Source organism: Pristiophorus japonicus, chromosome 24 (assembly GCF_044704955.1).
Source record: "Pristiophorus japonicus isolate sPriJap1 chromosome 24, sPriJap1.hap1, whole genome shotgun sequence".
NCBI classification, from domain to species: Eukaryota; Metazoa; Chordata; class Chondrichthyes; family Pristiophoridae; genus Pristiophorus; species Pristiophorus japonicus.
Window position 1 is genome coordinate 19,784,684 of NC_092000.1, and position 22,291 is coordinate 19,806,974.

Consider the following 22,291-nt stretch of genomic DNA (forward strand, 5'->3'; position numbering starts at 1 on the left):
TTCATGCATAAAAAGAAGAAAAATCGCTCCAATCATCGCCCCATCGATTGGAGCGGTAAGTCATTCATTAAATCGGAATGTGCGCCCCTTTTCGGGTGGAGAGCAATTTCAGCCCCTTAGTCTCTGTATCGGTCGCCCCTCCTGGTAATACATGTTGTGTTCTGATAACCTTCCATGTGAAAATATTCCTTCTAACTCCTTCCATCTTTCTTCCGCTGACCATCCTCAGTTTGCGTCCACTGCTTACCGATTTACCCCTGAGCGGAACCCGCCTCAATTTCCTTCAAACATCGCATTCAGGGGATATGGGGACAGTGCAGGCAAGTGGAGTTGAGGTAGAAGATCAGCCGTGAATGTATTGAATGGCGGAGCAGGCTCGAGGGGCCAAATGGCCTACTCCTGCTCCTAATTCTTATCTTCTTACTCCTGGTATCATCTTGGTGAACCTCCGCTCTTCCTTTGCGTGTGTTGTGTATGCAATAACTCAATAGGCTTAGTACCGTGAACTTAATCAGGTGTGACCTGACTCTACTTTATTAGCTCACAAAGTGAGGATTAAACATGGAGGCTTTCTTCATATACAAGGGCTGCATGTGTGTGTCCGTGGCCCAATGAGCTCCGACGGTCGCTCCCCCTGGTGGCAGGTAAACCCAGGCATATATACATACAGTGCCCAGGACAGCTGATTAACACCAGGCTGCATAAACTCCACACAGGATGTGTTCTGCTGCTTGTGGTATATTGGGTAATCTTGGCATTTTTAATATGCAAAGTTCTTCTCATAACCATCTTGAAATGAAAAAGAACTGGCTCCCGTCAAGCTTGTCTAGTATTGACATTAAATGTGAATGTGTGACTAAGATCCATAGACGAGTATCCAATATTGTCATTTAACTTGTTATTTACTGGGCCTCAATAATGTGTCTGTGTCATCTCCCAGCACCAGCTCAGTGTTTCCAATGTGATAGCCCAATTCTCTGGAACCCAACATGGCAGAGGTCCAGTTTTCTGGTGTCCATGTGTGGTAGCAATGTGTTCTGCTGTAAACAACATTTTTTTAGCAACCCACATCAACCATGTTCCCCTAACTTTTTCAAAATAAACATCGTCTTGAATATTGCTCCAGGCTCCACGGTGATTGGGCTAGGCAATGGTTGCATTGGCCCAATTTTCACATTGTCGCTCTTCTGAATGCGCTCTTGTACTCAATGCCCTCAGTTGCTCCTGTCCTAACTCGCACCAAGTCCCGCTCACCCATCACCCCGTGCTCGCTGCCCGTGTCCTAACTTGCACCGAGTCCCGCTCACCCATCGCCCCTGTGCTCACTGCCCCGTGTCCTAACTCGCATCGTGTCCCGCTCACCCATTGCCCCAGTGCTCGCTGACCCATGTCCTAACTCGCACCGAGTCCCGCTCACCCATTGCCTCTGTGCTCACTGCCCCGTGTCCTAACTCACATCGAGGCCCGCTCACCCATCACTCCCTGTGCTCGTTGCCCCGTGTCCTAATTCGCATCAAGTCCCGCTCACCCATCACCACCTGTGCTCACTGCCCCGTGTCCTAACTCGCACAGAGTCCCGCTCACCCATTGCCTCTGTGCTCACTGCCCCGTGTCCTATCTCGCACCAAGTCCCGCTCACCCATCACTCCCTGTGCTCACTGCCCCGTGTCCTAACTCACACCAAGTCCCGATCACCCATCGCCCCCTGTGCTCGCTGCCCCGTGTCCTAATTCGCACCGAGTCCCGCTCACCCATCACTCCCTGTGCTCGTTGCCCCGTGTCCTAATTTGCACCAAGTCCCGCTCACCCATCACCACCTGTGCTCACTGCCCCATGTCCTAACTCGCATCGAGTCCCGCTCACCCATCGCCCCCTGTGCTCGCTGACCCATGTCCTAACTTGCACCGAGTCCCGATCACCCATCACCCCCTGTGCTCGCTGACCCGTGTCCTAATTTGCACCAAGTCTCGCTCACCCATCGCCCTGTGCTTGCTGCCCCATGTCCTAACTCGCACCAAGTCCCGCTCACCCATCGCCCCTTTGCTCGCTGCCCCGTGTCCTAATTCGCACCAAGTCCCGATCACCCATCACCCCCTGTGCTTGCTGCCCCATGTCCTAACTCACACCAAGTCCCGTTCACCCATCACCTCCTGTGCTCGCTGCCCCGTGTCCTAACTCACACCGAGTCCTGCTCACCCATCGCCCTCTGTGCTCGCTGCCCCGTGTCCTAACTCGCACCAACCCGCTCACCCATCACCCCCTGTGCTCGCTGACCCGTGTCCTAATTTGCACCAAGTCTCGCTCACCCATCGCCCTGTGCTCGCTGCCCCATGTCCTAACTCGCACCAAGTCCCGCTCACCCATCGCCCCTTTGCTTGCTGCCCCGTGTCCTAACTCGCACCAAGTCCCGCTCACCCATCACCCCTGTGCTCGCTGCCCCGTGTCCTAACTCGTACCAAGTCTCGCTCACCCATCACCCCTGTGCTCGCTGCCCCGTGTCCTAACTCGTACCAAGTCTCGCTCACCCATCGCCCTGTGCTCGCTGCCCCGTGTCCTAACTCGCACCAAGTCCCGCTCACCCATCACTGTGCTCGCTGACCTACATCGGCTCCCGGTCCCGCAATGCCCCAAATTTAAAATTCTCATCCTTGTGTTCAAATCCTTCTATGGACTCTCCCCTCCCTCCCTGTAATCTCCTTCAGCTCCACAAACCTCTGCGTTCCTCTAATTCTGGACTATTGGACATCCCGAATTTCCTTCACCCCACCATTGGCAGCCATGCCTTCAGCTGTCTGGGCCCTAAACACTGTAGCCCGCTCCCTAAACCGCTCCATGCCTCTCAACCCATCTTTCCTCCTTTAAGACATCCATATAACCTACCTCTTTGATCTATTTTTTGGTCACCTGCCCTAATAGCTCCTTATGTGGCTCGGTGTCAAATTATGTTTGATAACGCTCCTGTGGAGTGCCTTGGGACGTTTTACTATGCGCTTTATAATGTCGAACTTACAATGTTGGGTAGATCCAATTTGTGGCCTTCCCAAAGCCCAAGCTACCTGAACGCTCAGCCTTCAAGAGCTCCAACACTACATGCCTGGTATTAGAGCCAGTGGTGGCCTGAGCAGATCTCAGACCAGTACAAGATGCACATGCCTATCACCAATGTAATCTGCAAGTGTGATGAGTCGGTAACAGAAAGATGATAAACACTTTCACCATAGAGCGGGCTCCACTGACATATTTTACACCAATCTGTTCAATTGTACTTACTTCATTAAAAATGATTTCAAATGTGGAGAGTGGTAGACTTGGTGACAAGGATCCTGCACTGTCATGACTGAGTCTGTCTTGAGTGTCAACATCGATCTGAGCTTTGACCTTTGTCTAAAACATAACCACGCATAAAAGCAACAAGCTCCATCTGACATAAAATTCTCATCCTTGTTTTCAAATCCCTCCATTGCCTCACCCCCGCTCCCTATCTCTGTAACCTCCTCCAGCCCCACAACCCCACCGAGATCTCTGAGCTTCTCTAATTCTGCCCTCTTGCGCCTCCCCGATTTTAATCGTTCCACCATTGGCGGCCGTGCCTTCAGCTGCCGAGGCCCTGGACTCTGGAATTCCCTCTCCGCCTCTCTCTCCTCCTTTATGACGCTACTTGGAACCTACTTCTTTGACTAAGCTTTTGTCACCTGTCCTAATATCACCTTATGTGGCTCGGCATCAAATTTTATTTGATTACGATCCTGTGAAGTGCCTTGGGACGTTTCCTGCATTAAAGGCGCTATATAAATGCAAGTTGTTGTTGTTGTAGGTCACAGGAGATGGTCAAGCACCATTAATACAGTCCTCTCCCTCGTCCTCTTTTTCCTGTCTTTCCCTTCCTCTTCCTTTCACCTGAGGCAGTGGGATTTGGGAGGGTGCTGATGCCAGTCGGCCTGGTTACTTGCATACTAACCTTTTGTGCTTCATGCACAAGGACCCCCAGGACAAACTTGAAGAGTGAAAGAGTGTTGTCCATCACTCACCCTACTGGCACAATGAAGTGCCATTGTATTGTCACAAAAACAGGGTGGAGAATGGGCTGGTGGAGCTCCCTGCCCCAATGACATTCATATGACTACAATTGGCACACTCCAAGTTGCTCACTTATTGAGCTACAGGCACTTTGTGTAGTTAGTCTGCGCACATACAGAGGCTGAACTCCAAGTCATAGTCAACGTATTTATTGAGGCGTACGAAAGCATGAGCCTTACGCTAAACATCTGTAAGACAAAGGTCCTCCACCAACCTGTCCCTGTTGCACAGCACTGCCCCCCAGTCATCAAGATGCACGGCGCGGCCCTGGACAACGTGGACCATTTCCCATATCTCTGGAGCCTCTTATCAACAAGAGCAGTCATTGACGACGAGATTCAACACCGCCTCCAGTGCGCCAGTGCAGCCTTCGGCCGCCTGAGGAGAAGAGTGTTTGAAGACCAAACCCTCAACCCTGCCACCAAGCTCATGGTCTAGAGGGCTGTAGTAATACTCGCCCTCTGTATGGTTCAGAGACATGGACCATGTACAATAGACACCTCAAGTCGCTGGAGAAATATCACCAACGATGTCTTGGCAAGATCCTGCAAATCCCCTTGGAGGACAGACACACCAACGTTAGCACCCTCAACCAGACCAACATCCCCAGTTTTGAAGCACTAACCACATTTGATCAGCTCCGCTGGGCAGGCCACATTGTTCGCATGCCAGACACGAGACTCCCAAAGCAAGCGCTCTACTCGGAACTCCTTCACGACAAACGAGCCAAAGGTGGGCAGAGGAAACGTTACAAGGACACCCTCAAAGCCTCCCTAAAAAAGTGCAACATCCCCACTGACATCTGGGAGTCCCTGGCCAAAGACCGCCCTAAGTGGAGGAAGTGCATCCGGGAGGGCGCTGAGCACCTCGAGTCTCGTCGCCGAGAGCATGCAGAAATCAAGCGCAGGCAGCGGAAAGAGCATGCGGCAAACCAGTCCCACCCACCCTTTCCCATAATGACTATCTGTCCCACCTGTGACAGGGATTGTGGCTCTCATATTGGACCGTTCAGCCACTTAAGGACTCATTTTTAGAGTGGAAGCAAGTCTTCCTCAATTCCGAGGGACTGCCTATGATGATAATGATGATGATGATGATGTAGCAAGCCTTATCTTCAAACGTCTCAAGAGTAGCAACCCATTCAGGCCAGAAGGTCCCAGTTGTAATGTATGCACCGGTGAGTATGCTCACGGGTTTGTAGAGCTGTTGAGTTATGAGTATCATAGCCAATCACGTGATGTTCACAAGACTCAATAAAACCCCAGCCAGTTGAGTTCAGGGGATCCACGATGAGGCAGGTGGTTGTGAGCCTGGTGGATGAACTGGTAATGTGTAGTGTGATTGTTAAACCTTTGCTAATAAACCAACTGGTTCTTAACAGCAATGTGTTGCTATGAATTCTTGAGCAAAGAGCCCATGAAGCAAATACATTACACCAGGCTTAATGCTCAGTCGTTGCCAAGTTACAGTGTGACGTTTGGGTGCTCCAAATGTTCTCAATGCCCTGGGTTAAGGGAAGTTTGAAAAATATCTAACAGAGTGCCTGCTCCCGATCGTTGTTCAGTGACGCCTTTCAACTGAATGTCCTCGGCTGGGTTCTGCGTTCCTCCTCATCCTTGGCAAGGTTCCCATGAAAACCGGGAAGTACTTGTGTCCGTTTCTGACTCCCGGCGTTGCAGGAAAACCTCCCGGCTGCACTGAGTCAAGCTGAGCAGCGAGGCAGTGCAGCGAGGAGGGGTTGCTGCCGTGACAGCAGTCAGGAGCTGCCGTGATCTGAGATTGCGGCCACTCAAGAAATGGAGCAGTTGAGGTTGGGAGTCACCTGATGCTGTATATTGATTGATAGCTCCCTTTCGCCCACTCCATGTCCTCCAGCATGTTACTTTACTCATAATCTGTGACACCCCTCCCGCCGACCTGAATGGTCACAACCGGGCAGCCATATTTGATACTACAGTCAATTCTTTGGATTGTAGGTTCCCAAACGTTAACTTATTGCGTAGCCCCACCCAGATCTACCAGCAGACCCCTTTAATTCGCAAGCATTCTACAAAGTGAATGGTGATTGGAGTTGAAGAGGAATCGACGAAGAGCATGGGAATTATCCCCGGTGTCCTGGGCCAATATTTATCCCTCAATCAACATAACAATAACAGATCATCATCATATTGCTGTTTGTAGGAGCTTGCTGTACGCAAATTGGCTGCCGCGTTTCCCACATTACAACAGTAACCACACTCCAAAAGGAACTTCATTGGCTGTAAAGCGCTTTGAGACGTCCGGTGGCCGTGAAAGGCGCTATATAAATGCAAGTCTTTCTTCCTTTCATCTGGAAGTAAATTAACGACTTTAGATAACAAATTCCCACAGAGTTTCCCAAAGCTTCGTCTGAGTAGCATATTATAAAAATGCAATAAATAAATAAAATAATTAATAAATAAAATCCACCTTGAGACAATGTCTGGGGAACCCCCCCACCCGCCCCGAGATTTCCTGTGTACCACTTGGGGAACCCCTGCGATATATCATTTGCCACACTCACCCAATAACATTCATTGTACAAAGGGCAGGAATGTACCAGCCACTCTGTTATTTCTGTTTTCTTTGAGTCCATTTTCTTCCTTTCTGATGTCACCATTTTCAGTTCCTCTTTATTTCTCCACTGCTCTTTTGACGAGAACCCCCTACTTAGCATACCCGCTTTGCACGGAACAACTGGGGAAAGACATGTCGTGCAAGGTAGGTAAGAACTCGGGACAGGAGGAGTCCGTCCAGCTCCTTCGCGCCTGCTCCGTTATATAGCTGACCTGCAGCTCATTTACCCGCCTTTGCTGCATATCCATTGATACTCAGCCCTAAGAACTCTATCAATCTCAGTCTTGAAAGCTGCAATTGTTCCAGTATTCTTGACCTTATGGGGGTGAGAGTTACAGAGTCCCACCACGCTTTTGGGAGAGAAATTGGGCTCCTTTGCGCCTCCCGTTAGCGCCCCCGGTGGGCGATAGTTGGGGTGGGGGGGGGGGGGTGCGCTAATGGGTTTGCGACCGGGCACAGAGCGATCAGCGACTCCCCCTCTATTTTGGGCTGGGAGGTTTGGGGTGGCGGTACGGCGTTGCACCCACGCCCCGCCCCCCCCATCTCCTTCGCCCGGAGATCGTGACGTCATCGCCGCGCACGTCGCCCCGGTAACGTGCCCGAGACCCGAACTTGGGTTCCGCCCCCTGCAGCATCGGCGGGCTCAAACACCGGCAGCTGCAGGAGGCGTTCATCGGGGGAGGTCGGGCACTTCATTCGGGGCGATGATTAAAGGCCCCAGGTAAGTAAAAAAAAAAAATGTCAAAACTCGGTTTCCAATTTTTTTACCTTGTTTGCCGCCCGCCATCGATCGGCCCGGCACTCTGCTGCAGTGCGTGGGGCTGATCGGGCCGGATCGCGGCTGCTGTCACGGACCAAGTCGGTCCTTCCCTTGCCGAGCCTGCAGCGATGGCCTTTCCCTTTAAGGGAGGGAAGGAGCCTGGGATGGCGGCAGCCCTGCCTGCTGCCTGTTGCGTTCCAGGAAGAAAGTGCAGCGCCTGATTTAATGCTCCACTTCCTTCCTGGAGCGCAAACACTGTGTTTTTTAAATGTTTGGAAACAATAGCGCCTGGTGCTAATTTTTCAAACTTTTAAAAGTTAACGCCCCCAAATGGGGCGATACCCAATTTCTCCCCCGAGTCGGTGTGAATAACTGCTTCCTGCTTTCGCTCCTAAACGGCCTAGCTCTAATTTTAAGATAATGACCCCCCTCATTTTTTTTTTTGATTCGCCCCCACCAGAGAAAATAATATCTCCATTTCTACCCCAATCGAATCCTTTAACACTTTCAACACCTCGAACCCCTCAATCTGTAACGATCAGGGACGAGCTAGGACAGGAAGTAAAACTGAGCACTGGAGACTTACAGTTTGAGACTCTAGAAAGACTGAGGAACTGATTTAGGGAAGGAGCTAACTGCTTCGGAGAAGACATTAAACCCAAGGCCATGTCTGCCTGCACAGGTAGACTGAATAAATCCCACCGCACTGTTTGTGGAAGAGAACAGGGGGAGTTCTCCTGCTGTTCTGGTCAACTTGTATCCCTCAGCCACCGCCATCAAAAAAATGACATTAACTGGTCAGTCACCTCGTTGTTTGTGGGATCTTGCTGTACATTAACCCGGTGTCATGCTTAGCTCCATAACATCATTGGCGGTGGAAGCACCTCGGGTCATTCTGAGGATTGCGATGTGTCGCTTTATGAACGCAGGTTAGAATAGTTCACAGGCTGAAGCTGCCTTTCTTTGGGAACGGCCACAATTTGGGGTTTGATTGGGCTGCCTGTTTGCTGGAAAGTCCATGGCAACGTTCCCGATAACTGTCCGGAGGTCCCGCGCAGGTGTGACATTTTGAATGGGCCGCGCAGCCGAAAGAAAGACTTGCATTTATATAGCGCCTTTCACGACCACCGGACGTCTCAAAGCCAATGAAGTACTTTTGGAGTGTAGTCACTGTTGCAATGTGGGAAACGTGGCAGTTGTGCACAGCAAGCTCCCACAAACAGCACTGTGATAACAACCGGGTAATCTGTTTTTGTTATGTTGATTGAGGGATAAATATTGGCCCCAGGACACCGGTGAGTACTCCCTGCTCTTCTTTGAAATAGTGCCATGCGATCTTCTACATTCACCTGAGAGAGCAGCGAGGCAGTAGTTTAATGTCTCATCTGAAAGACGGCACCTCCGACAGTGCAGCACTCCTTCAGCACTACACTGGGAGTGTCAGCCTAGATTACTGTGCTCAAGTCTCTGGAGTGAGATTTGAACTCCACAATCTTCTGACTCAGAGGCAAGAGTGCGACCCACTGAGCCACAGCTGACACAGCAATAGGGGTAACATTGGACTACACACTATAGTTTGGGTCCATGTTTTAGCGATCTTCTGATTACCCTTTCCCATGCTTGCTTTGTAATTCAAGGTCAACATCACTGCCTACATGCATCTCATAAGAACATAAGAATTAGGAGCAGGAGTCGGCCATTTGACCCTTAGAGCTTGCTCCACCATTCAATGAGATCATGGCTGATCTTCTACCTCAACTCTGCCTTCCTGCACTATCCCCAGGTCCCTTAATTACCTTAGTTCCCAAAAATCTGTCGGTCTCTGTCTTGAATATACTCAACGACTGAGCCTCCACAGCCCTCTGGGGCAGAGAATTCCAAAGATTCACCACCCTCTGAGTGAAGAAATTTCTCCTCATCTCAGTCCTAAATGGCCGCCCCTTTATTATGAGACTGTAACCCCTGGTTCTAAACTCCCCAGCCAGGGGAAACATCCTCTCTGCATCTACCCTGTCAAGCCCTGTAAGAATTTGATATGAGATCACCCCTCATTCTTCTCAACTCCAGAGAATATAGGCCTAGTCTACTCAATCTCTCCTCATAGGACAATGCCCCCATCCCAGGAACCAGTCTGGTGAACCTTCGTTTCACTCCCTCCGAGGCAAATCTCTTTTTCTTGAGCTCTTACGACAGCTCCGACATAATTTCCAGCATTTTCCATTTCTATTTCGTATTTGCGGTTTTTAATTTGATCTCCAGCTTGTTGCCTGTAGATTTGGAGTAATTTGTGAAGTGCAAGAGACAGGATTCTCAAGGGGCAGGGATCAGGAAAGAATATAAGTACATTAAGTGGAAGGGTATTGATCGGTAACCATCAGGGCTCCTGGACCCAGTCCAGTGTCAGCAGGAAGGAGAGCAGACACTTTCCAATCGAGTTATGTGTCTCAAAGTCTTCAACTGTTGATTGAGACAAACGCGCAAGACGTTGCCTGACCTCTGAGGATTATCAGAGAGTTTTAGGTGTCAGATGTGGCTCAGCAGTAGCACTCTCGCCTCTGAGTCAAAAGGTCGTGGGTTCAAGTCCCACTCCAGAGACTTGAGCGCATAATTCAGGCTGATACTCCCAGTGCAGTGCTGTGGGAGTGCCGCACTGTCAGAGCTGCCGTCATTCGGATGAGACGTTAATCATCGTCATCATTGGCAGTCCTTTGAAATCGAGGAAGACTTGCTTCCACTCTAGAAGTGAATTCTCAGGTGACTGAACAGCCCAATACGGGAATTACAGTCTCTGTCACAGGTGGGACAGGCAGTGGTTGAGAGAAAGGGTGGGTGGGACTAGTTTGCTGTACGCTCCTTCCGCTGCCTGCACTTGATTTCTGCATGCTCTCGGCGATGAGACTTGAGGTGCTCAGTGCCCTCCAGGATGCACCTCCTCCACTTAGGGCGGTCTTTGGCCAGGGACTCCCAGGTGTCAGTGGGGATGCTGCATTTTATCAAGGAGGCTTTGAGGGTGTCCTTGAAACGTTTCCTCTACCCACTTGGGCTCGCGTGCCGTGAAGGAGTTCCGAGTCGAGCGCTTGCTTTGGGTGTCTTGTATCAGCCATGCGAACAATGCGGCCCGCCCAACGGAGCTGGTTGAGTGTGGTCAGTGCTTCGATGCTGGGGATGTTGGCCTGATCGAGTACACTAACTTTAGTGCGTCTGTCCTCCCAGGGGATTTGCAGGATCTTGCACAGGCATGAGACGTTAAACTGAGGCCCTGTCTATCGTCTCGGAAGGATGTCAAAGATCATAGAATCATAGAAGTTTACAGCACAGAAGGAGGCCATTTCGGCCCATCGTGTCCATGCCGCCCAACAAGAGGCTATCCAGCCTAATCCCGCTTTCCAGCTCTAGGTCTGTAACCCTACAGGTTACGGCACTTCAGGTGCACATCCAGGTACTTTTTAAACGTGGTGAGGGTTTCTGCCTCTACCACCCTTTCAGGCAGTGAGTTCCAGACCCACACCACCCTCTGCATGAATAAATTTCACCTCAAATCCCCTCTAAACCAATTACTTTAAATTTATGCCCCCGGATTGTTGACCCCTCTGCTAAGGGAAATAGGCCCTTTCTATCCACTACATCTAGGCCCCTCATAATTTTATACACCTCAATGAGGTCTCCCCTCAGCCTCCTCTGTTCCAATGAAGCAAATCCAGCCTTTCCAATCTGTCCTCATAGCTTAGATTCTCCACTCCCGGCAACATCCTCGTAAATCTCCTCTGTACCCTCTCCAGTGCAATCAGGTCCTTCCTGTAATGTGGTGACCAGAACTGCACGCAGTACTTCAGCTGTGGCCCAACTAGTGCTTTATACAGTTCAACCTTAACCTCCCTGCTCTTGTATTCTATGCCTCGGCTAATAAAGGCAAACATTCCGTTTGCCTTCTTAACCACCTTATCTACCTGGCCTGTACCTTCAGGGATCTGTGGACATACACTCCAAGATCCCATGGTACTATTTTTAAGAAGAGCAGGGGAGTTCTCCTCTGGTGTCCTGGCCAATATTTATCCCTCACCCAACATCACTAAAAAAAAACAATCAGATTATCTCATCTTTTATCACAACAACAACTTGTATTTATATAGCGCCTTTAACATAGTGAAACGTCCCAAGGCGCTTCACAGGAGTGTTAGGAGATAAAAATTTGACACCAATCCACATAAGTAGAAATCAGTGCAGGTGACCAAAAGCTTGGTCAAAATAGTCGGTTTTAAGGAGCGTCTTGAAGGAGGAAAGAGAGGTAGAGAGATGGAGAGGTTTAGGGAGGGAGTTCCAGAGCTTGGGGCCTAGGCAACAGAAGGCACGGCCACCGATGGTTGAGCGATTATAATCAGCGATGCTCAAGAGGGCAGAATTAGAGGAGCGCAGACGTGTCGGAGGTTGTGGAGCTGGAGGAGATTACAGAAATCGGGAGGGGCGAGGCCATGGAGGGATGAGTAAACAAGGATGAGAATTTTGAAATCGAGGCGTTGTTTGTGGGATGTTGCGGAGTGTAAATTGCCTGCCACATTAACACAGCGACCCCGTCACAATGAAAGTACTTCATTGGCTGGGAAACGCTTTGGGACCTCTTGAGGTCGTGAAAGGCGCTATTTAAATAATTTCTTTAGCCTGCCCCTTTGGATCCAACGATTAGCATTTCCCGAACGTTTCCGCAGATGACTCAACAAGCACCTTGTTCCATTTCAGTCCCCTTCCAGCACTGCTTTTTTGCATTCAGAACGGAGCATTGTTACAAGGATACTGCTAAGTTTCCATGGTAACGCAATGGTTAAATATGCCAAGTTGGTTCTAAGCCATGCCGTTCAGAAGGCCTCAGGCCAACATCCTGATCTGCTTGAGTTAGCAGTTCTTATGTGGTGCAGTCTTTTGGGTTCTAAGATTGGCCACAAGATCCCCAGCCTGATCCTGACTCATCATCCCCTGTTGGGCAGTGCATGTGTGTGTGTGTGTGTGTGTGTGTGTGTGTGTGTATGTGCAGGTCGGGGCGAAGGAGCGGCGAGAGACTGTGGAAGGACGTGATTGGGACCCAGGAGAAACGCGAGTTTGGGGCCAGGGGCCCAGGGGCAGCACGGGCCAGCCCACACTGCGATATGTGTGTGCACTAAGCCCGTGCACCAGAGCTGGTCTTCATCGTCTTGGTTAACCCTTGCCACTGGACCTAGACCTAGCTCTGTCAAGCCCATGTGGTGGCTGGTGTGCAACGGCCACCAAATGTTAAAAAAATCCACGCACAGGCATCTTCCACTCTTCCGGATGTAGTTCGGGTCCTTCATTGAAACACCTGTGAACTTGTCCTTTTTTTGACGTGAAAGCAGATCATCCTCGTTTCGAGGGACCGCTTATGATGTGTGGGTGCGTGGATACTGGGTGCAGAAAGGCCCAGGCTCAGCTATGAGGTCTACCGCTTTCCAAGAGCCTGCTTGGGCTCGAGCTGAGATTTCCCGATTGGCTCTGCGCCAGTCAGCACTGGCGCAAGAGAAGGTGAGCAAGTGGGAAGGGCAAGCAACTAGACCAACAATACAGTGCTTTCTGCCTCCTGGTAAAGAACGAAGAAAGCCTTTCACCACCTCAGGAAGTCCCAAAGCGCTTAACAACCAATGAAGTAATTTTGGAGTGTAGTCACTGTTGTAATGTGGGAAATGAGGCAGCCAATTTGCGCACAGCAAGCTCCCACAAACAGCAATGTGATAATGACCGGAATTATCTTTTTTTTTTAGTGATCTTGGTTGAGGGATATCCCGTATGTTGTGTAACCACCCTGTTTAATAATATTTAATCAAAGGTTGACTGGAATTTTGGCGAGTCTTCCAATCCACTGTGAAAACCTATTCCAATCTGGCACTGCCCATTTCAGCAACTATTGTTCAATAAACAGCATTCTTCGTCGTTGGAATTTGGTTTTAGCGACGTTGGTTGTGGTATAATTTTTGGCCAGGACATTGTGGGGAGCTCCCCTGCTCTTCCATAGAATCTTTTCCATCCATCTTGAGGGCAGGCAATTCCTCGGTTTAACATCTCATCTGAAAGAGAGTACCTCCGACAGTGCAGCGCTCCCTCAGCCTACGCTGGGAGTGTCAGCATGGATTTTGTGCTTGAGTCTCTGGAGTGGGACTTGAACCCACGACCTTCTGACTCAGAGGCAAGAGCGCTGTCGCCGAAACGCAGCTGACACTGAGCATACTCTGTACTAGCTCCTCGCTCCCTTCCAGCAACATGAACCCTCGGTTTCTTAAGAACATAAGAACATAAGAAATAGGAGCAGGAGTAGGCCATTTGGCCCCTCGAGCCTGCTCCGTCATTCAATAAGATCATGGCTGATCTGATCAGATTCCTTGCCCACTCCTTATAACCCTAGACTCCCTTATCATTCAAAAATCTGTCAAACTCCACCTTAAATTTATTCAATGACCCAGATTCCACAGTTCCCTGGGGCAGAGAATTACAAAGATTCACCACACTCTGAGAGAACAAATTCCTCCTCATCTCCTTGTTAAATGGGCGGCCCCTTATTCTGAGACTATGCCCCCTAGTTCTAGATCCTCCCCAAGAGGGGAAACATCCTCTCTGCATCTATCCTGTCAATCCCCTCAGAATCTTATACGTTTCAATAATGCTGTGCCATGGTGCCACTTGGTTCTATCCCTTGCTGGAGATATGCTTCAGTATCTCGGCCAACTCCTGCATCTGTAACTGATCATTCTTCATTTCTCTGCGTGAGCGGAGAGAGTGCATGACATCTAAGATGACACTCCAGTACTGAGGGAGCGCTGCACTGTGGGAGGTGCCATCTTTCGGACTATTTCGAAGAGCAGCGGAGTCATCCCCATTATCTGGTCATCACGTTGCTGTTTGTGCGAGCTTGCTATGCAGAAAAAGGCTGCCGCGTTTCCCACATTACAACACTGACTGCACTCTGAAAGTACTTCATTGGCTGTAAAGCGCTTTGAGATGAATTGAGGTTGTGAAAGGCGCTATATAAAATGCAAGTCTTTCTTTCTTTAACCACTCAAACACTCTCACAGTCCAGAACTGACCACTCCAACACTCACAGTCTGATACTGACCACTCCAACATTCCCACAGTCCGATACTGACCACTCCAACATTCTCAAGTCTGATACTGACCACTCCAACACTCCCACAGTCCGATACTGACCACTCCAACACTCCCACAGTCCGATACTGGCCACTCCAACAATCTCACAGTCCGATACTGACCAGTCCAACACTCTCACAGTCCAATACTGACCACTCCAACACTCTCACAGTCTGATACTGACCACTCCAACACTGCCACAGTCCGATACTGACCACTCCAACACTCTCAGAGTCTGATACTGACCACTCCAACACTCTCACAGTCTGATACTGACCACCCCAACACTACCAGTCTGATACTGACCACTCCAACATTCCCACAGTCCGATACTAACCACTTCAACACTCCCACAGTGAAATACTGACCACTCCAACACATCTATAAGATCCAACCCTCTTGTCAGAAATAGCCAAACCTGGTTGTCCCCCAGCCTATACTTCACTTGGCTGTTTGCTCCCCACTTTCTGATCAGATCTGCTCCTTCACTATTGCTCATTGCTATAGCCATCTGCTTGCTCTAGTCGCCCAGTAGCCCAGCTCAATTCCCCAGGAACTCAATCAACTCAAATCACTAATACAGCTTATCTGCTCATTATCACATTGCTTCTTGTGGGAGCTTGCTGTGCGTGGATTAGCTGCTGCATTTCCCACATTACAACAGTGACTACACTCCAAAATTATTTCATCGAAAGCGCATTGGGACGTCCGATGGTTGTGAAAGCGCTATAGAAAGACAAATCTTTCTTTTCACTATCGGATCACTGACGTCAGTGGACAACTGATCAGTTTTGTTCACCTTACTTAAGGAAGGATATACTAGCTTTGGAGGGGTACAGAGACGATTCACTAGGCTGATTCCGGGGATGAGGGGGTTACCTTATGATGATAGATTGAGTAGACTGGGTCTTTACTCGTTGGAGTTTAGAAGGATGAGGGGTGATCTTATGGAAACATTTAAAATAATGAAAGGGATAAACAAGATAGAGGCAGAAAGGTTGTTTCCACTGGTTGGGGAGACTAGAACTAGGGGGTACAGTCTCAAAATACGGGAGAGCCAATTTAAAACCGAGTTGAGAAGGAATTTCTTCTCCCAGAGGGTTGTGAATCTGTGGAATTCTCTGCCCAAGGAAGCAGTTGAGGCTAGCTCATTGAATGTATTCAAGTCACAGATAGATAGATTTTTAACCAATAAAGCAATTAAGGGTTATGGAGAGCGGGCGGGTAAGTGGAGCTGAGTCCACGGCCAGATCAGCCATGATCTTGTTGAATGGCGGAGCAGGCTCGAGGGGCTCGATGGCCTACTCCTGTTCCTAATTCTTGTGTTCTTATGTTCTTATGTCGATGGGAAGGGACACTGGGAGAGATGTATAATGTGGAGGGTTTGGGGGCTGGTTCAATAGTGCCTGTTGAACACCGTCGTCCAAAGTCACAACTACCTCCAATAAATCAAGCATGGGTTTAAAATGAAGCAGGAAACTGCCTCTTTACGTTGTAAAGTGTCTTTCTGATCCCCGCCTGGCATGAGGCACAATCAGCCCTGAGGCTGCCGATTACAGTTTTCGCCAGCGAGTGGCGCCTGAGTCCAGCAAAGACTTAACAGACCAACAGTGCAATGTGATGGAAAAGCATGAGCCACACATCTGGTTGACATTATTCAAACAACTTTTTTTCTCTTCCTTCCCCCCCGCCCCAGCTCCCTCCCCTCACCTCCTGACGATGCTGACTCATGCTGTGGTAGTGATTCCCGTGGCCAAATAGAACCTAGACAATGTCGATCGCTAAACCACAGAGTGCATCAGCGTTGAGCCTTATTGTGCCCTCACCGCTTGTCCACGCACGAGCACCTTCTGCGTTGTTACTGGATAGTGAGCACAAGTTCTGTCTGACAGAGCCTTACATAGGATTACATCGGATATACGGCACAGAAACTGGCCATTCTGCCTGTTAAATTCAGAATAACTCCACAAGACTGTATACTGTAAGCTCAAACCTTGGTCTCTTTAATGTAACTCCAGAGTGAGGAGGCAGCTTGGTAGACTGCCTTTTATACCTGCTTGCCCAGGGTGTGCAGGTGACCCTTGGGTCTCCCACAGGTGTGCCCCCTGGTGGCAAGTCTTACACACTAGTAAAGTTTACATACATAACACTGCCGTTTATGCTCCACTCTAGCCTCCTCCCGTCTTTCCTCATCTGAATCTATCAGCGTAACCCTCTATTCCCTTCTCCCTCATATGCTTGTCTAGCCTCCCCTTAAATGCATCTCTACTATTTCGCTCCAACCACTCCCTGTGGTTGCGAGTTCCACATTCTCACCACTCAATTTCTTGGTGACTATCTTATATTGATGGCCTCTAGTTATGCTCTTCCCCACAAGGGGAAACATTCTCTCTGTCAAAATCTTTCATAATTTTAAAGACCTCTATTAGGTCACCCCTCAGCCTTCTGCTTTCAAGAGGAAAGAGACCCAGCCTATTCATCCTTTCCTGATATAGATACCCTCACATTCACTACCCCAAGGAGTTGAGGCTATAGCATCGATGCATTTAAGGGGAAGCTAGATAAACACATGAGGGAGAAAGGAATAGAGGGTTATGTTGAGTTCCCCATTCTAACCACTCTCTGGGTAAACAACTATCTCCTAAATTATCTATTGATCTATTAGTGGCTATCATATTATATTATAGTTGGATCATTGCATTGGTCTCGGACCCCTTCCCCCCGCCCCCCAGCCCTTACTCCCTCAGGGCTTTAGGACCTTGGATAGACCACACTTCGAGCACTGCCTACAGTGGGAGGAGGATCGTGTGGAGCATAAACGCTGGCATGGAGCAGTTGGGCCAAATGTCCTGTTCCTGTATTGCCTATTCCATGTAACTGCCAATGAACCCAGAACAGGCAGTAGATTGAATTTGGGGCTTACTACTGGTTTAGTCCCACATTCGGCAGTGTATTGACACGACGAACTATCTGACATCTCACAACATTCTTAAGACATTTATACCGGTTCTCTTCACTTTGCCTAGGGACTTTGGGGTACAGCCTCAAAATACGGGGGAGCCAATTTAAAACCGAGTTGAGAAGGAATTTCTTCTCCCAGAGGTTTGTGAATCTGTGGAATTATCTGCCCAAGGAAGCAGTTCAGGCTAGCTCATTGAATGTATTCAAATCACAGATAGATAGATTTTTAACCAATAAGGGAATTAAGGGTTACGGGGAGAGGGCGGGTAAGTGGAGCTGAGTCCACGGCCAGATCAGCCATGATCTTGTTGAATGGCTCGAGGGGCTAGATGGCCTACTCCTGTTCCTAATTCTTATGTTCTTATTATGTTCTTATGACACATACTTTTTGCACGACACTCGATGCAGTCCCCTGTGGGAACTCCCCCCCCACCCCACCTCCTCCCAACCACCCCCTCCCTTTGCTTTGCCACCGTCATTTTATTAACAGTTGCATCTCCGTGAAGTACTGAAACAGTTATCCAGCACCCAATCAGGCCATCTGCGTTAAACCACGGTCGAGTCGACATCAGCCACCTAATTTGCACTTGTACATTTGCGGTCATGAGACATCCTCACATTCCCGCAAACCCCAGCACGAGGCCAGGGATCAAACCTTGGGATCTTTCTCAGGGGGGGGAAATTCGGCCGCGCGTCAGGCGGTGTGGTAATTTTAGCGCCTTGAAAAAAATGTGCACCTTCTGCCCGGAAATTCGTCCGAATCGGGTGAGGAGCAGACAGGGGCACTAAATCAGCTGTTTCACACCAGAGCTCGGGGGTGGGCCAGGGTGGGGGGGCAGCGGGGCGGGGCGATAACGAAGGTTTGGTCGGTACATTGTGCAGGCCCATTGCACATGCGCGGAACTCTGAATCAGATCTCAGGGAAAAGCCGAGTCTTAAAGGCGCACCATAGTAATGCACCCATTAAAGTTTTCAAAATCACTTGTTTTCCCCCCCGTACTGTTATGTCTGTCTGCCGCTGCAAACTGGGAGACTCACGCACCGTGCTGTGTGTAAACGTTGCACTAACTGTGACCTTATTAGTTTACTCCAGATACTGAGACAAGGGTCGAACCTCTTTGTTTAAACTGATTTTATAAAAGGAGAACTGATATTTTTTGTTTAAACAACTTATTGTTTAGCTGCTTTCTAGTGCTTCCTCATCCCTTGAAGCAGCCACCAGTTAACGACTGTGGAAGCCTGCCCCGACTGGTTTTCCAGACGTTGTTGTTGGCAGGCGCTCAATGAGGTGCACGCACCGAATTTACCGACCGGGGCGCAAGTGTGGGCGCTAGCGGTTTGCTCCCCCGGTGAGCCTCGAATGCATTTTCGGTTGGGGCGCTAAACACTGCGTACCCGATCGCTAAACTTTAGCACTTGCATTAACCCCCGCCCCTCTGGCCGCTAACTGAGGCGTTAGACCACCGAAAACCCAGTCCATAGTCTTTTGTGGCTCTGTACCACAGTGGCCAGTCCTCACTAATCTCTCAGGCAAAGGTATTGCAAAGAACAAACCACTCGCTGACCAGAATAAGTCCATCCATACAGCATGCCATGTCAATACATTCAGAATTACTCGGTTAAATCAGCACCTGATCATTCTTTGACTTAGAATGGAGTATAGTGACAACTCTTAACATAAAGCTGCTCAACTCAAAGTATTTTTATAAATCAGATTTTTCATCACTAACTTGCCACTTCTCAATGTTATTTAATTCTGATTATTGGTTAATTCATTTTGTAAGCATGAAAAATGACTGAATTATCAGGAGTATAATAACTGGAGTATAATATAATCATATATATAATAATATATATTATCAGGAGTATAATATAATCCTGGCCAATATTTATCCCTCAATCAGCATAACATAAAAACAGATTATCTGTTCATTATCACATTGCTGTTTGTGGGAGCTTGCTGTGCGCAAATTGGCTGCCGCGTTTCCCACATTAGTGACGACAATTCAAAAGTACTTCATTGTCTGTAAAGCGCTTTGAGGCGTCCGGTGGTCATGAAAGGCATTATATGAATGCAACTCTTTCTTTCTTTACATTAATGCTTCGAAAAGTACAGCTTAGCCTGGTATTAAAAGTCCTGAATCAGACGCGGTGACAGCAGGGTATATTGGTTATAACACAGCTCATCAGTAGCACTGTACCGCCTGCTCTTGCATCTAACGACAGACACATTCAAATAAAAGAACCTGTGGAAATGCGATTATCATAGACTCTTACAGCACTGAAATAGACCGTGCCTGTGCCAGCCCTTTGTAAGAACTATCCAGTTAGTCCCACTTCCCCTCCCCTCCACATCCTGCTATTTCCCAATAGCCCTGCAAGTATTTATTTTTCAAGCTCCCACAAACAGCAATGCGATAATAACTAGATAATCTGTTTTTTTTGTTATGTTGATTGAAACATCGAAACATAGAAAATAGGTTCAGGAGTAGGCCATTCGGCCCTTCGAGCCTGCACCACCATTCAATAAGATCATGGCTGATCATTCCCTCAGTACCCCTTTCCTGCTTTCTCGCCATACCCCTTGATCCCTTCAGCCGTAAGGGCCATATCTAACTCCCTCTTGAATATATCCAATGAACTGGCATCAACAACTCTCTGCGGCAGTGAATGCCACAGTTTAACAACTCTCTGAGTGAATAAGTTTCTCCTCACCTCAGTCCTAAATGGCCTACCCCTTATCCTAAGACTGTGTCCCCTAGTTCTGGACTTCCCCAACATCGGGAACATTCTTCCTGAATCTAACCTCTCCAGTTCCGTCAGAATCTTAAACGTTTCTATGAGATCCCCTCTCATCCTTCTAAACTCCAGTGTATAAAGGCCCAGTTGATCCAGTCTCTCCTCATATGTCAGTCCAGCCATCCCTGGAATTGAGGGATAAATATTGGCCAGGATTATATATAACACTGTTATTATACTCCTGATAATTCAGTCATTTTTCATGCATATAAAATGAATTAACCAATAATCAGAATTAAATAACATTGGGAAGTGGCAAGTTAGTGATGAAAAATCTGAATTATAAAAATAATTTGAGTATCCAATTCCCTTTTGAACGGCACTATTGAATCTGCCTCCACCATGGTTTCAGAAAGTGGGTTCCACATCACAACAACTCGCTGGGTAAAAAAACTAAAAAATCTCCTCATCTCTCCCCTCTGGTTCTTCTGCCAATTGTGTTAAATCCGTGCCCTCTGGTTACTAACCCTCCTGCCAATGGAAACAACCTCTCATTGTCAACTCTGTCGAAACCCCGTCACAATTTTGAACATTGCAAGCAGACTGCAGTTGTCACAGAGGCTCGTCTTTTGTGGCTCTGTACCACAGTGGCCAGTCCTCCCTAATCGCTCAGGCGTATTGCAATGAACAAGCCACTCGCAGACCAGAATAAGTCGGTCCATAACAGCACGCCATGCCAATACATTCAGAATTATTCGGTTACATCAGCTTACACAATGAAGTAACCAATAATTTGAATTAAATAACATTGCAAAGTGGCAAGTTGGTGCTGAAAAATCTGAATTATAAAAAGAATTTGAGTTCAGCAGCTTCATGTTAAAAGAGTTGTCACTGCACTCCATTCTAAGTCACAGAGACACTGACAAAACGGGCAGCGGATGAGAGAAAGAGGAGCAGAGAAAGAGTTAAAATCAGAAAAAGCAGCAATTGTTCAAAATGAGAATCAGGGGGGGAAATTGTTACAACTCAGACGGTACCCATCTGGGGCACTGAGTTACAGTAAATCTCACGGTTAACCAAATGAGCTTCACCACAGCACACTTACCCAGCAAGAACCTCCAGAGTGCCATGTTATTCACAGTGCGGACAGCGTTCATGTGGAAGGGTCTGGAGCTGTACTGAGTGAGAATGCTGTAAGCCACATCCTCTGATTGAAATCACGTCAAAGCCAGGAAACTTCGTGAAGGCAAGGTCGGAGCTGGACGTAATTCTTTTTCGTCTTTCTATCTTCCTTTGTACCGTGCAGTGGGCTGCCGTTGGACCATAAATAAGCAATGAGATCAAATTGCGGATATTCTCCAAGGGGAGGCCATCGGCTTGTAAGGTTGGACGAGGAAGTCTTCGTCTCTCCCGACCGTACAAGTGTTGGCTTTGTTAAAAGCCCCGACCGCCCGCTCCAAAAGCGTCAAACGATTTGTTTGAGGGGGGCAGCAATTGAGCTTCCGACGTGTAATTGTGTTTATATTTCTTCTGAGGCATGACAATTGGATTTAGTGCACTTTTAAACAACTGTGAATTCAACAGCTGACACAAATTCCCCTCTGGACTCTGACTCACTTCACTAGCAAATTGCCTAAGGATGGAACTTGCACGATGGGGGCGGGGGGGGGCATTTTTTACCATCCTGCCTGTCAGAAAACTGACTGCGACCCATACTTTTCTCCCTTCCCTCCTATTTTTTAACCCCGCCCTCCTCTCACCAAATCTCATGCAATTTTTTTTTCTGTCTCCCATGGAAGCTGGTAATTATCCCGCTATTCACACCCTATCCAGAGGAAACGTTACAAGGACACCCGCAAAGCCTCCTTGATAAAGTGCGACATCCCCACTGACACCTGGGAGTGCCCGGTCAAAGACCGCCCTAAGTGGAGGAAGAGCATCCGGGAGGGCGCTGAGCACCTCGAGTCTCATCGCCGAGAGCATGCAGAAACCAAGCGCAGGCAGCGGAAGGAGCAT

The 22,291-nt window shown here is 48.6% G+C and overlaps 1 protein-coding gene across 5 annotated transcripts in view; it reads right to left on the minus strand.

Moving 5' to 3' along the window:
* The window catches only part of LOC139237979 (adhesion G protein-coupled receptor E2-like), a 121,589-nt gene extending 99,970 nt beyond the window's left edge, over window positions 1-21,619 (minus strand). For 4 of the 5 annotated variants that reach the window (XM_070867343.1, XM_070867342.1, XM_070867345.1 and 1 more), the window contains exon 1: window positions 21,381-21,619. In XM_070867343.1, the coding sequence (XP_070723444.1) occupies window positions 21,381-21,432 (52 nt within the window). In that variant the 5' untranslated portion in view covers window positions 21,433-21,619. Of the gene's footprint in view, window positions 1-247; window positions 528-21,380 lie in introns of those variants that run through there. The other variant, XM_070867344.1, reaches the window with a different exon arrangement.
* Window positions 21,620-22,291: the final 672 nt, after the last annotated feature.